Source organism: Bos grunniens, chromosome 1 (genome assembly GCF_055505025.1).
Source record: "Bos grunniens cultivar Pamir isolate PY7600 chromosome 1, Bosgru_T2T1.0, whole genome shotgun sequence".
Classification (NCBI taxonomy): Eukaryota; Metazoa; Chordata; class Mammalia; order Artiodactyla; family Bovidae; genus Bos; species Bos grunniens.
Genome location: NC_141165.1, coordinates 9,099,656 through 9,113,304, shown reverse-complemented (window position 1 = coordinate 9,113,304; position 13,649 = coordinate 9,099,656). Strand labels below are relative to the sequence as shown.

Genomic DNA, 13,649 nt, shown 5'->3' with positions numbered 1-13,649 from the left:
AGGCAGATTCTTTACTGTCTGAGCCACCAGGGAAGCCCATTGTTTACCAGGCTGCTTCCAAATAAAAAAGCAAGCCTGGGTTTCATTGATGGGTAGGGCTCAGCTTGACGAGTTGCAAGCATCTTGGAGAAATTCGGCAAGCTCACAGGCACAGAAGTTCATGCAATGGTATTCGTTTGTTTTGTTTATTTTAAATGGAGGCCAATTACAATATTGTGGTGGTTTTGGTCACTGCTTAGGATGGTAAAGAATCTGCCAATAATGTGGGAGACCTGGGTTCGATCCCTAGGTTAGGAAGATCCCTTGGAGAAGGGAACAGCTACCCACTCCAGTATTCTAGTCTGGAGAATTCCATGGACTGTATAATCCATGGGGTCACAAAGAGTCAAACATGACAGAGTCTCTTTCACTTTCACTAGGAATGGGAGAGAGGATTTATCCATTCGGACCATGGCATATACACAGAGAATCATTTCTGGAGAATCATAGTATGAAAACTCAACTTCCAGGGTGTGAACTGTTCTGAGTGATGCCACAGGACGAGCCTCTGTTCACAGGACCCGTTTCCAGAGCCCACGTGCAGCTGGCTGGCAGGTCTAGAAACCTGCATGCTTGCACAAGTTTCCATGTGATGACCCAAAGCCCTGTTCGAATCTTCCCCACACCAGAGACCCCAGCCGCGCCACCTTTGCCCTATGGTGTCAGCTGTGGCAGGGAGTGGCAGGGGGCGTGGAGTGGAAGCACGGAGTCCATCCAGGGCCCACTCAGAGTGTGCCCCTCAAAGAAACCAAATAATCAGAATGTTTGCAGGATGGTGGCTGGTGACCCAAGGGTGCGTTAAAGTCACACGCATCCATCCTGGCGTTTGATGTGCACTTGGGCTGTTTGAGGCTTCCACTCAGAGCGGGTGGTGGCCCTCTACCTCCCCGTGGGGAATCCACCTCTGTGATATGCTGAGTCACTAGCATCCACTTCCCTTGGAGGCAGGGTCCATCTTGTTGCTATCTTAAACCTAGCTCCATGCCCTGAGAAGCCAGGTGGGCCTGTGGGTTCAGAAGAGTCAGGGTCACACGGGGTTAACAAGCCAACTTTTATCCCACTCTGCTCTTGACTCCTAGCCCCAGGCTCTTTCTAGAAGTTCTGGTCCATTCCTGTTTTACAGATGTTTACTGTAAATGCTTTCCCCGTGCCCCCATCATCTAAAGATGAGCACTTCAGCTCCCACAGTGTAAGGCAATTTTTTTTTAACCTGTAAGAATGAATCACACCAGAAACCTGTCAGTAGTCAGGGTGTTGTCATATATTCTCCCAGCTGATCAATGAATGTTCATTTAAACGGTTGCTCCAGCCGATGAACACGAGTGTTTTCTCCTAATATTATGATTTCTCAGTGTTCAACAGCGAGCTGAGTAAAGCTCTGTGAGTCACGGGGTACACGTGGCTGTGACACAAAGCCCAATCTGGCGTCTTCGGTGCTCAGGGGTACGAGCGACCGGCCTCCGAGGTGAAGGCTGGGGCAGGGTTGCATGGTCTCTGAGCGCAGGCGTGTGGGCACAGCGATCAGGTGACTAAATGTATCCAGGTCAGTTTGAGAGGGTTCCTTCCTAACCTGCTCAGGAATTGAGTCAGACACCCCCCCAACCCCTCACCCCCAGCAGATACTCTGCAGAGGGTCTGGGGGTGGGCCGGTCACCATGTCTGAGCCGGTGGAAAATACTGAGGGGTGAGTGAGTGAGCGCGTTGGGGCTGCTGAGTCATGGGTTTCATGGAGGCGGGGACAGTTCCTGGTCTCTGCTTGTCAGTGAACCATAAGGCAATGGAGATTTTGGCCGGCGTTCCGTCTCATTATTCACCCTGGCTTTCTAATAACTCTTTGATGTCCACAAACACTCCCGCCCAGGATCCCCCTTGTAAAGTGCACAGGAAGTGCCCACATGGCTTGCTGTGAGTTGCTGTACGAGGAAGACAGGATTCGTGGTTGGGGGTGGATGCTAAACCCCTGCTCCGAGGAGATGGAAGAGAGGTGGGAAGTTTTCAGTGGTTGGAAAGCAGGCAAAACCCGGGTCCCCAGACATGACCCTTGAACTTAGTGGTTCTCAGCCTAGGGTGGCTCCAGCCCCCAGGGCACCCTTGGCAGTACCTGAGTACATTTTTTGGGTGTTACACCGGGGTGGGGCGGGTGCTACTGGCATCTAGTGGGTAGAGGTGAGGGGTGTGCCTGAACACCCCAAGATGCACACGATTGCCCCCACTGCAAAGAAGGGCCCAGCCCCAGGATCCACATGGTACAGGGTGAGAAACCCTGATTTAGATGGCAGTGGGCAAATCTTCATTGGCCTCTCTTCTGGCCAAGGCCAGCACCACGCTGAGGAAGCCCTGCTGGTCCTAGAGTTTTCTCCCCCTTGTTGTTCATTCGCTAAGTTGCGTCCAACTTTTTGCAACTCCAGCCCCGCGGACTGCAGCACACCAGGCCTTCCTGTCCCTCACTATCTGAGTGACTTTGACTTTAGCTTTTAACCCCAGTTATCTTGCTCTTTAGTTTGCTCTCCATAGAAGTTTTGTTGTTTAGTTGCTCAGTCATGTCTAACACTTTTGTGACACCATGGACTGTAGCCCTCTATGCTCCTGTCCATGAGATTCTCCAGGCAAGAATACTGGAGTGGGTTGTCATTCCCTTCTCCAGGGGATCTTCCTGACCCAGGAATCAAATCTGCCTCTCCTGCATTGGCAGGCAGATTCTTTACCACTAGCACCACCTAGGAAACCCCCCTCCATGGCAGAGTCTTTTCATAATTACTTGTTTTTCTGACCTGTAACATCATTTAAATTTTTAATATCCATTCATTTTTAAGGTAAAATTTTTATTTTTATATTAAACTGCTTCTTTAATATGAAAGTCATTCAGTCTTGTCTGACTCTTGATGAGCCCAGAGACTGTACAGTCCATGGAATTCTCCAGGCCAGAATACTGGAGTGGGTAGCCTTGCCTTCTCCAGGGGATCTTCCCAACCCAGAGATTGAACCCAGGTCTCTTGCATTGCAGGTGGGTTCTCTACCAGCTGAGCCACCAGGGAAGCCCGTTTCTTTAATAAAGAAAACTGGGCAGTGTTCTCTGAATGTTGAAGAAGGGATAGCATAAGTGGCATTCCCCAGGCTCTCGGATGGTGGGACCCCCTCTACCGTGGCCAGTGTTCCCTGAAACGTGCTTTGGGGATACGCTTTTGTAAGCAAGGGGCAGGAGACAGCAGTGTCCACGCTGTAGCGTTTGTGATGGGTTTTAGCTTGGCGTTGGTCTTGTGTGATAGGGACCCTGGAGAGACGAGCTCTCCGGGGGCTTCCTGGATTAACCTGCTGCTGTGGGAATCTCTTCCTAGCTCAGGACCATCCTGTGCGTCCACTGTGTCCACAGGGACCCATCTACCCAGCTTACCGCAACTGCAGCTGCTGAATGCTGCTTCTACCCCAAACTAGGGCTTTTGGTGGTTTTCAGAGCTGGGCAGAGAGAAGCTCTATTTGTTGGCTCAGCTCCGATAGAAGGCTGATCAATACCTTTAGCCTCTAAACCATTCTGTGTCCTTCTAAGCATTTGGCTGTTACTGATGCTGCTTCATTTTGTTTTTTTTTCTCTGTGTCATTCGCTACGGATATTTTATGAGTTGAAAAGCGCTAGGGTTAAGGAAAATAGAATTAATTTTTGATGTTGAAAGGTAGTAGACTTTATTGTACAAAATGTTTAAACATACACTGAGCAAGCTGAACTTGGGCAAACTCCGGGAGACGGTGAGGGACAGGGAGGCCTGGTGTGTTGCAGTTAGTGGGGTCACAAAGAGTCGGACGTGACTTAGCTGTGGAACAACAAGAGCAAGCTGCACACAGTGTGGGTCACAGTGAAGTGGAGAGAGTGGCATTCATCTGACAGTTTTCTGGAGGCCCAGCCGTGTGTCAGACGCTCATCTGGGCACTGGGGAGGGTCAGCTAGCAGAACAGACCCGTGATGAGTGTCTACTCAAGAGACAACTTGCGTTATTTTCACCCCTTTTCTCTGCCACGGCTGAGATGACATGCACAGGGCTTTCATTTGTCCCAGGCTCCACTGCCAAGAAGTAGATAGAGGATTGCGGATTCCAGAACGCCACTGCTTTATACTGGGCTTGTCCTTTTTTTTTTTTTCCCCGCTGTGGTCAATGCAAATAGGAAGCATATGAAAGATGGAATCATTTTAGCTTTCGAGTCAGACCCCCTCCTTAAGTGAAATCCCTTCATGGGATCTGCCTCCACTGTCGTACTGATAAGTGCCGTCACCGGGCCCACAAGCTGTGTTTTCACAGTTGGTGGGAAAGGGCCCCGCTAGCCACAGGCGCTCCCCAAGCGGAGAGGGGCCCACCTCAGTCCGTATTGGTGGAAAAACAAGCTTACACCCCCCAATGCTGCTTCTCTCTGAGGAGGTCCGTCCAAGTGCCGATGCGGTGTCACGGCATCCCGGGTAAAGATAAGACCTGAATCCAGGCGGGTGGTCCACAGGAGGGCTTCCCGCAGTGGCAGCTGGGGTGTGGAGATGCTGGGGGCAGAGTGTCAGGAAAACGGCCCCAGACCTTCTAGAATGTGCCATGGTGTGGGAGGCCCAGGCAACAACTGTCCCCAGTATTTCTGAATTCCAGTGTCCCTGAGCACGTGTGTGGCCGTGCTCAGGTCAGGGATGTCTTTATCACTGAGTGAGTGAGTGATAGTCGCTAAGTCGTGTCTGACTCTTTGTGACCCCATGGATTGTAGCCTGCCAGGCTCCTCTGTCCACGGGATTCTCCAGGCAAGAATACTAGAGTGGGTTGCCATTTCCTTCTCCAGGGGATCTTCCCCACCCAGGGATTGAACACAAGTCTGCATTGCAGCCGGATTCTTCACCATCTGAGCCACTATGGAAGTCTTTATCATTACTTAGGTCTTTAATCAGTCGTGTCAGCTTTTGTTGTGTTTTTTTCCGCACATTAATGACTCCTTGTGCTTTTATACAGGGTGACTGTCTGCTTATCTCCTTGGGGCAGTGGGCCCGCCTCCCACAAGCACAGTGACATCTGTGGTGAGGCCAGAGGTGGAGACCGGTCTCGGTGCCCCAAGGGGGACACGACCGGTCAGATGCTGCCCCTCAGCCAAGACGCGGCCCCTCTCGGTGACACGTTTGTCCTAGCAAATTCAGTTTTCAGTAACAGCTGACACCGAAGGGGCGCACGGCGGCGGCTCAGAATGAGGCAGGTGGCGTTTCCCTGGCCCGCGGGGAGCGCCCTGACGCTGTGCTCTTCCGGCCTAGGACGGACGCGCTGCTCCTGAGGCTGTCCCTGGTGGTCGGCAGGGAGGTCTTCTACACCGCCCTCTGGGGGAGTGTCCTGGCCAGCCCGTCCATCCGCCTGCCCGCCTCGCTCTTCGTGGTGGGCCACATCAACCGGGGCGCGCCCGGCCGGGAGCAGAAGTACATGCTGGGGACTGACTACCAGCTCACGGTGGGTGCCCCGGGCCTGGCAGGGGGCGGCCGGTGGGGGCGGGGCTGGGGTGGGGCTGGGGCGGGGCGTCAAACCAACTCTCCCCAACTTAACACTTGTTTAATGGCTTGCAGTCTATCGCCACCTAGTGGTGGACCTCGCTTCACACTGGAAACGTTCAAAGCTGATTTCATCGTTAAGAAAGTGGGCAGCGATTCCTTACCCCTCTGAATCCATTCCTCTTTGCACCGTGGAAGTAATAGATCTCCCTGTGGGGCTCTCCGAGGAAAAGAGTGATGAAGGGACATCGTCCGATGCTTAGGACAGAGGAGACCCTCACAGACACACTCCCTCCTTCTCTGCCCCGTCAGCACCGCTTTGTCTCTTCCTCCGTTTTCACCTCCCTGCTTCGGCTCCTTCGGTCTTGTTCTGGGACCACCATGTAATTTTCTAACTGGTTTCTCCCCATCTCTTCCCTCTCCCATCCAGTGCTTTTTTGGTTGCTGCAAGACTTCACTTTGCTGAAGCATAGCTTTGCTTAGATCTTTTCTGTCTGAAAAATTACCTGCTGCCAGCAGATAAAGTCCGTCCTCAGGAGTGTCCTGACGGTGTGCTCCCGGTCGCCCAGAGGCCTGACTCTCCCCTCCTGGCCGTCTGCGCTCCCAGAGCTGCTGCCCCTCCTGGCCTGGCGCGTCTGTGATGCCATCTTTGCTCGAGTTGGTCCCTCCCTCGTCCTGTGCTCACTGCCCGTCTCTTCTCGCCCATCTCAGCATCTGTCCGCCTGTCTTTCAAGCTCAGATTCCCCACAAAGCTTCGCTGTTCCCCCCAGTGGAAAGATCTCGCCCTCTCCTCTTCCCGTCTCACAGCTTTTTGTTAAAACTCTTCTTATGGCTGGTTTTCTCTCCTGCAGCTGTAGCACCTCTATCTGTACTCAGAAAGGACCCTCAAAATCCGCATTGAATTGGTTTGGAGTCCGTTTGGCTGGATGTCATTGGAGTTTTAATATAGTCAAAGGTCCCTGTTGGAACTTAAAAACGTTTCTTTCTGGGATTGTAGGATCTGAGGTCTTAGAGCCTGGCCATCCGGTCCAAGCCTCTCCACTTCTGAAATCAAACAGTGCCGTCTTTCCCACGACACAGAGCTCCCCCTAGCGTCTGGAGCTAGAACCAAGTTTCCCATATTTACACCGTGTTGTTCTGTTCCACGTGACCTTAACACAGTGCTTTCAAGATGACCAGGAAGAGTTGTTTTCATTTTTACGATTCAAAAGAATAGCTGCAAATGATGCTCAGTGTCTTGGGCGTGAAATGTTCACGGCATTTTGTCCCTTGCAGATAAAGTCCTTATGTGCGTGCCTGTTGGACTCAAACGTGCTGGTGCAAAGAAATAACCTGGAGATTGTCCTGTTCTTCTTCCCATTTTATACCTGTCTGGTGAGCAGTCTGTGTTCTTCCAGGGGCAGTGCTGGGCTTCCCTGAGACCGTGGGGTAGGCGGGAGAGACCCGAGCCGTCTTGTCAGGAGAGGAGGGCAGGCGCTCAGTGACCACTGTCCCCGTTCAGCTCATTTCTGTGCGGGTGGTGTTTCCATAGCAGAATCGAGTAGCTTCTCCCCTGGGCAGCGTGTAAAGAATCCACCCCTTTTGAGAACCCCCTCTTTAAGGTAAAGCTTTGTAGGCTGCTAAAGAGGGTCCACATGTCAGAAGGCCAGCAATTCACCATGTCACCACCTTGCAGTAAAGTTTCCTTCGTCCTCCTCCTAGGATTCCAATGAGAGAGCCATCCCCTTGCTCAGATCCGACATCGTGCGCATCCTCTCAGCTGCCACTCAGACCCTCCTGAGACGGGATATGTCTCTGAATAGAAGGCTTTACGCATGGTTACTTGGTATGTAGGGGCTAGAGAGCCAGAGGGAAGGTGCTGATTTGGGGAATAAGTTCTAATCTTGGTGATGCATTTCTGAATGTCATCAGTGTGGTAAGACAGCATGCAGACCGAACTGTCAACTGGTCAGCAGAGTTCTGCTGTCTGGCCCGCAGCTTTGGTTATTTTGCAGTCAGTACATAAAATACAGGGAAGTGACTGGATTTTCTGGAGAAAGAAATGGCAACCCACTGCAGTGTTCTTGCCTGGGAAATCCCATGGACAGAGGAGCCTGGCAGGCTACAGTCGTCCATAGGGTCGCAAAGATTGGATACGACCAAGCAACTGAGCAATGAGATTTGTAAAATGTTAACTGAATTCAATTTTAAGAAACTTGGAAGACCACAAAATAACGGTGGCTAGGCCTTGTTCAGGTAGAAGCTTGTTGCCGTGGAGAAGTTTCATGGTAGAAGGGTGTGTGTGAGAAAACCCAGAAACATGGGAGTATGGTCAAGGAAGGTTTTGTCTGGATGGGAACATCTGTGGCTTTGATGCATTTGGGGAGGTATTTGGATGACTTACCATCTGATGGCTCAGATGGTAAAGAATCTTTCTGCAATGCAGATGACCCGGGTTTGATCCCTGGGTCGGAAAGATTCCCCTGGAGAAGGGAATAGCTGCCTATTCCAGGCTTCTTGCCTGGAGAATCCCATGGACAGAGGAGCCTGGAGGGCTACAGTCCATGGGGCTGCAAAAAGTCAGACACGACTGAGCGACTCACACTTTGACTTTCTTTGGGTGGCTTTGGGAGCGCGCGAGAACCCTGATTCATGTTTCTGCGCACTTCTTTTGTGGACAGACTCTGCACCTGCAGGAAAAGAGCCCTTGACTGTCAGTTGAAAGGCTTCATGGGGACAAGTTCAGGAAATCACAGGGCCTAAAAGGTAGCACTTTCTGAATGTTGCAGATTCCCAAGTTCATGTCCCTAAGAGAAGATGGTGAACAGAGTGATTGTGAAAGGACTCCAGAGCTTCTCTTTTAAGGCTTTATTTTTTTAGAGCAGTTTTAGGGTCACAGCAAAACTAAGAGGAAGGTATGGAGAGTTCCCATCTAGCCCTCCTCCCCAAAATGCACGCAGCCTCCCCCTAACCAGCATCCCCCAGCAGAACGGCACTTTTATCACAGTTGAGGGACCTACACCGACATGTTGTCATCACCACAGCCCCGCCCCCTCCCTCCCCATTTATTCCCATTCAGTGCTGTGCGTTCTGTGGATTTAGACAAAAGTCTATAACAATACATGTCTCCCATTAGAGTATCACCTGGAGGGTTTTCACTGGCCTGAAAATCCTCTGCTTCTCAGCTTTTTTTCTTTTTAACCCTCATGGTGCCCAGTCGCTCAGTAGTGTCTGACTCTTTGCGACCCCAAGGACTGTAGCCCGCTAGCCTCCTCTGTCCATGGGATTCTCCAGGCCAGAATACTGGAGTGGGTTGCCATTTCCTTCTCCAGGGGATCTTCCCAACCCAGGGATCAAACCTGCGTCTCCTGCTTGGCAGGTGGATTCTTTACCGCTGTGCCACCTGGCATATCAATGTCAGAAAGTCCTAACTCTTTCTTCTGCTAGTTAGAAAACTTTCAGAAGTCATAGCTTGGAAGCTTATGAAGGATCTCCAGAGGGATATTTACAGGCTCTTTAAACATTTTTTTGTTAAAAGGATGATTTTGTCAAATGCACAGCTCCCTCCCAGGGGGGCTCAGCACCTTGTCTGTAGGGAGGACCTGGGACCCAAGCTCAGTAACAGCTTCCACTTGTAAAAGCCATGACCCCAGGAGTCCAGACTCTCTGCTTAGAAAGATGCTGTGCCTTGCCCTAAGGACCTTAGAGACTTAGCCACAGCTCAAAATGAGGGTGTACAGATGAGAATACCTTGATTTCTCATACTGCTGTACAAGTAAGCACCGGTTTTCACAAATGATAGTCATTCTGTTTGATTCTCATAATCATACTTGTCAAAGACAGGATGAATTCTTGGGGTAAACTCAACTGAAGCCCGTTGAGATGGAATTCTGCCTGTCTGATTCCTGGCGCGCCACTGTCAGAAAGACAGGACTTGGTTTTGCTGAATCTGATTTTTATTTTCTGTTGGAGGCGTACTGTTTTTTGAAATACCAGAGCATAAGACCTTTGCGTGATAAGATGTACTCTGAACGTGTAAATTTCTTTACATCTCATGCTTCTTGTTCTTTTACAGGTTCAGATATTAAAGGAAATACCATCGTGCCCGAATCCGAAGTCTCAAATGTTTATGAAGACCAGTCCATGTATTTTTTTGAGAAATACTCCAAGGATCTTTTAGTTGAGGTAAAGGAGCGTTTCTGGAAAGGGGATCCCAATCAGGAACTTCCTAATTGTGGTTTTTCAGTGAGGTTCCTTGTGGGACCTCAGAGTAGACATGGGGCCCGTTCCTTCATATGCAGTTGGGAAAAATCCATGTGTGGTCATCCCCTGGAATCCACAGGGAGTGGTTCCAGCCCTTCCCACACCCCCACCCTGTGGATACCAAAATCCACAGATGCTTAAGTCCCTTGTATATAACACAGCCTGGTGTTTGCATGTAACATATGCTCGTCCTCTCGCGTACCTTAATTCATCTCTACATTACTTGTGACACCACCTCTAGATGATTTGTGACATAAATGCTATGTAAATATGTTGCAGAACACAGTGTATGTGCTATATAGGTACTTGCCAGTGCATGGCAAGCTCAAGTTTTGCCTTTGGGAACTTTCTGGAATTTTTTCCCCCCAAATATTTGCAATCTGTGGACGACTGAATCCCAGGAAGCAAAACCCATGGTATGGAGGGCCACGGGTTCTCATCTCGTGCCGTGTGACTGCTTTTACTTCTATCCCAGAATGTTTAACAACTAGAACAACCCGTGATGTCACTCTGAGACAGCTGATTCTTTTTTTTTTAATTGGAGGCTAATTACTTTACAATATTGTGGTTTTTACCATACATTGACCTGAATCAGCCACGGGTGTACATGTGTCCCGCATCCTGAACCCCCCTCCCACCTCCCTCCCCACCCATCCCTCTGGGTCATCCCGGTGCACCCTGTCTCATGCATTGAACCTGGACTAGTGATCTGTTTCACATATGGTGATATACATGTTTCAATGCTATTCTCAAATCATCCCACCCTCGCCTTCTCCCACAGAGTCCAAAAGTCTGTTGTTTATATCTGTGTCTCTTTTGAGAGACAGCTGATTCTTAAGTAGGTTGATAAGGAGTCCAGGGCCTTGAGGGACAAACCTTTTTTTTCTATATTCCTTCATCTTAAGTCACATAAGACATTTTTTTTTCCCTTAAACTCTGAGTTGTTATGACAACAACCTATCTTTTCTAAGACTAACTTTCTTTAAACCCAGAGCTAATGATTACACAACAAAACAACTCATCTTGCTCAAGGGTCTGTTTTTCCTTAAACTCTATCAGTTCAATTCAGTCGCTCAGTCCTGTCCAACTCATTGCAACCCCATGAATTGCAGCAAGCCAGGCCTCCCTGTCCATCACCAACTCCTGGAGTTTACCCAAACTCATGTCCATCGAGTCAGTGATGCCATCCAGCCATCTCATCCTCTGTCGTCCCCTTCTCCTCCTGCCCCCAATCCCTCCCAGCATCAGAGTCTTTTTCCGTGAGTCAGCTCTTCACATGAGGTGGCCAGAGTATTGGAGTTTCAGCTTCAGCATCAGTCCTTCCAGTGAACACCCAGGACTGATCTCCTTTAGGATGGACTGGTTGGATCTCCTTGCAGTCCAAGGGAATCTCAAGAGTCTTCTCCAACACCACAGTTCAAAAATATCAATTCTTTGGTGCTCAGCTTTCTTCACAGTCCAACTCTCACATCCATACATGACCACTGGAAAAACCATAGCTTTGACTAGACGGACCTTTGTTGGCAAAGTAATGTCTCTGCTTTTGAATATGCTATGTAGGTTGGTCACAACTTTCCTTCCAAGGAGTAAGCGTCTTTTAATTTCATGGCTGCAGTCACCATCTGCAGTGATTTTGGAGCCCAGAAAAATAAAGTCTGACACTGTTTCCACTGTTTCCCCATCTATTTCCCATGAAGTGATGGGACCAGATGCCATGATCTTCGTTTTCTGAATGTTGAGCTTTAAGCCCACTTTTTCACTCTCCTCTTTCACTTTCATCAAGAGGCTTAGTTCCTCTTCATTTTCTACCATAAAGGTGGTGTTATCTGCATATCTGAGGTTATTGATATTTCTCCTGGCAATCTTGATTCCAGCTTGTGCTTCTTCCAGCCCAGAGTTTCTCATGATGTACTCTGCATAGAAGTTAAATAAGCAGGGTGACAATATGCAGCCTTGACATACTCCTTTTCCTATTTGGAACCAGTCTGTTGTTCCATGTCCAGTTCTAACTGTTGCTTCCTGACCTGCGTATAGGTTTCTCAAGAGGCAGGCCAGGTGGTCTGGTATTCCCATCTCTTTCAGAATTTTCCACAGTTTATTGTGATCCACACAGTCAAAGCCTTTGGCATAGTCAATAAAGCAGAAATAGATGTTTTTCTGGAACTCTCTTGCTTTTTTGATGATCCAGCAGATGTTGGCAATTTGATCTCTGGTTCCTCTGCCTTTTCTAAAACCAGTTTGAACATCTGGAAGTTCATGATTCACGTATTGCTAAAGCCTGGCTTGGAGAATTTTGAGCATTACTTTCCTAGCATGTGAGATGAGTACAATTGTGCGGTAGTTTGAGCATTCTTTGGCATTGCCTTTCTTTGGGATTGGAATGAAAACTGACCTTTTCCAGTCCTGTGGCCACTGCTGAGTTTTCCAGATTTGCTGGCATGTTGAGTGCAGCACTTTCACAGCATCATCTTTCAGGATTTGAAATAGCTCAAGTGGAATTCCATCACCTCCACTAGCTTTGTTCGTAGTGATGCTTTCTAAGGCCCACTTGACTTCACATTCCAGGATGTCTGGCTTTAGGTGAGTGATCACAGCATCATGATTATCTGGGTCGTGAAGATCTTTTTTGTACAGTTCTTCTGTGTATGCTTGCCACCTCTTCTTAATATCTTCTGCTTCTGTTAGGTCCGTATCATTTCTGTCCTTTATCAAGCCCATCTTTGCATGAAATGTTTGTTCCCTTGGTATCTCTAATTTTCTTGAAGAGATCTCTAGTCTTTCCCATTCTGTTGTTTTCCTCTGTTTCTTTGCATTGATCACTGAGGAAGGCTTTCTTATCTCTCCTTGCTATCCTTTGGAACTCTGCATTCAAATGGGAATATCTTTCCTTTTCTCCTTTGCTTAAACTCTATACTAATAATTATATAGCAACAATGTATCCTGCTCAAGTACATGTTTCTCCTCCTTAAGAACCTTCTGACTCATCCTGTTATCTTAAGAGATATGTTGTGGGAGTGGGTCTGGTAAGACCTTTCTACTGTTAGTAAAGTGAAGTCGCTCAGTCACGTCCAACTCTCTGCGACCCCATGGACTGTAGCCTACCAGGCTCCTCCATCCATGGGATTTTCCAGGCAAGAATACTGGAGTGGGTTGCCATTTCCTTCTCCATTTCCTTCTACTGTTAGTAAGCAACTGCAAAAGTATATATAAAGCCCCAACTGAACTCCACCCCCTTCTGATGTCAGAACTGTTTCTCTGTCCACTTTTCACTGTAATAAAACTTTGGCGCACAAAGCTCTAAGTGACTGAAGCCAAGTCTCTGGTCCCAAAGCAAAACCCTGTCCTTTGGAAATTCCGAATCCAACACCGTTCACCATAAGCCATCAACACTATACTGTATATAATACCCTAATGTGTGGCTTTTTTTTAAAAAAAAACAACAGGGTCTGGCTGAGATCCTGCACCAGAAGTTCCCTGACACCGACGTAGAGGAGCGCCACCACGGGCACCTAAAGCCTTTCCGCATCCTCGTCAGTCTGCTCGACAAGCCGGAAATAGGTAACACTAGATGTGCTCTACCGACACGCGCCGAAGGTGGATGCCCTGCTGAGAGGGAGTTAAATATCGGTGAGGTGCAGTCACCCCATTGTTTGCTAGTGGTTTAGTTGCCAACTCGGGTCCGACTCTGGGGACCCCGTGGACTGCAGCCCGCCAGGCTCCTCCATCCATGGGATTTTCCAGGCAAGGACAATGGAGTGGGTTGCCATTGCCTTCTCCAGGGGATCTTCCTGACCCACGAACCAAACCCAGGTCTCCTGCGTTGAAGGCAGGTCTCCTGCATTGCCAGCAAGTCTTCTGCATTGCAGGTGGATTCTTT

The 13,649-nt window shown here is 49.1% G+C and overlaps 1 protein-coding gene across 11 annotated transcripts in view; it reads left to right on the top strand.

The window, feature by feature from the left end:
* The window catches only part of DOP1B (DOP1 leucine zipper like protein B), a 132,824-nt gene that overhangs the window by 38,475 nt on the left and 80,700 nt on the right, over nt 1-13,649 (top strand). For all 11 annotated transcript variants that reach the window (XR_015168492.1, XR_015168486.1, XR_015168484.1 and 8 more), the window contains 5 exons: nt 5,303-5,492; nt 6,806-6,904; nt 7,232-7,355; nt 9,585-9,694; nt 13,216-13,330. Coding sequence is in view for 8 of the 11 variants with exons in the window: in XM_086413334.1 (XP_086269460.1) it covers nt 5,303-5,492; nt 6,806-6,904; nt 7,232-7,355; nt 9,585-9,694; nt 13,216-13,330 (638 nt within the window). In the remaining 3 variants the exon portion in view is untranslated. The remainder of the gene's footprint in view (nt 1-5,302; nt 5,493-6,805; nt 6,905-7,231; nt 7,356-9,584; nt 9,695-13,215; nt 13,331-13,649) is intronic.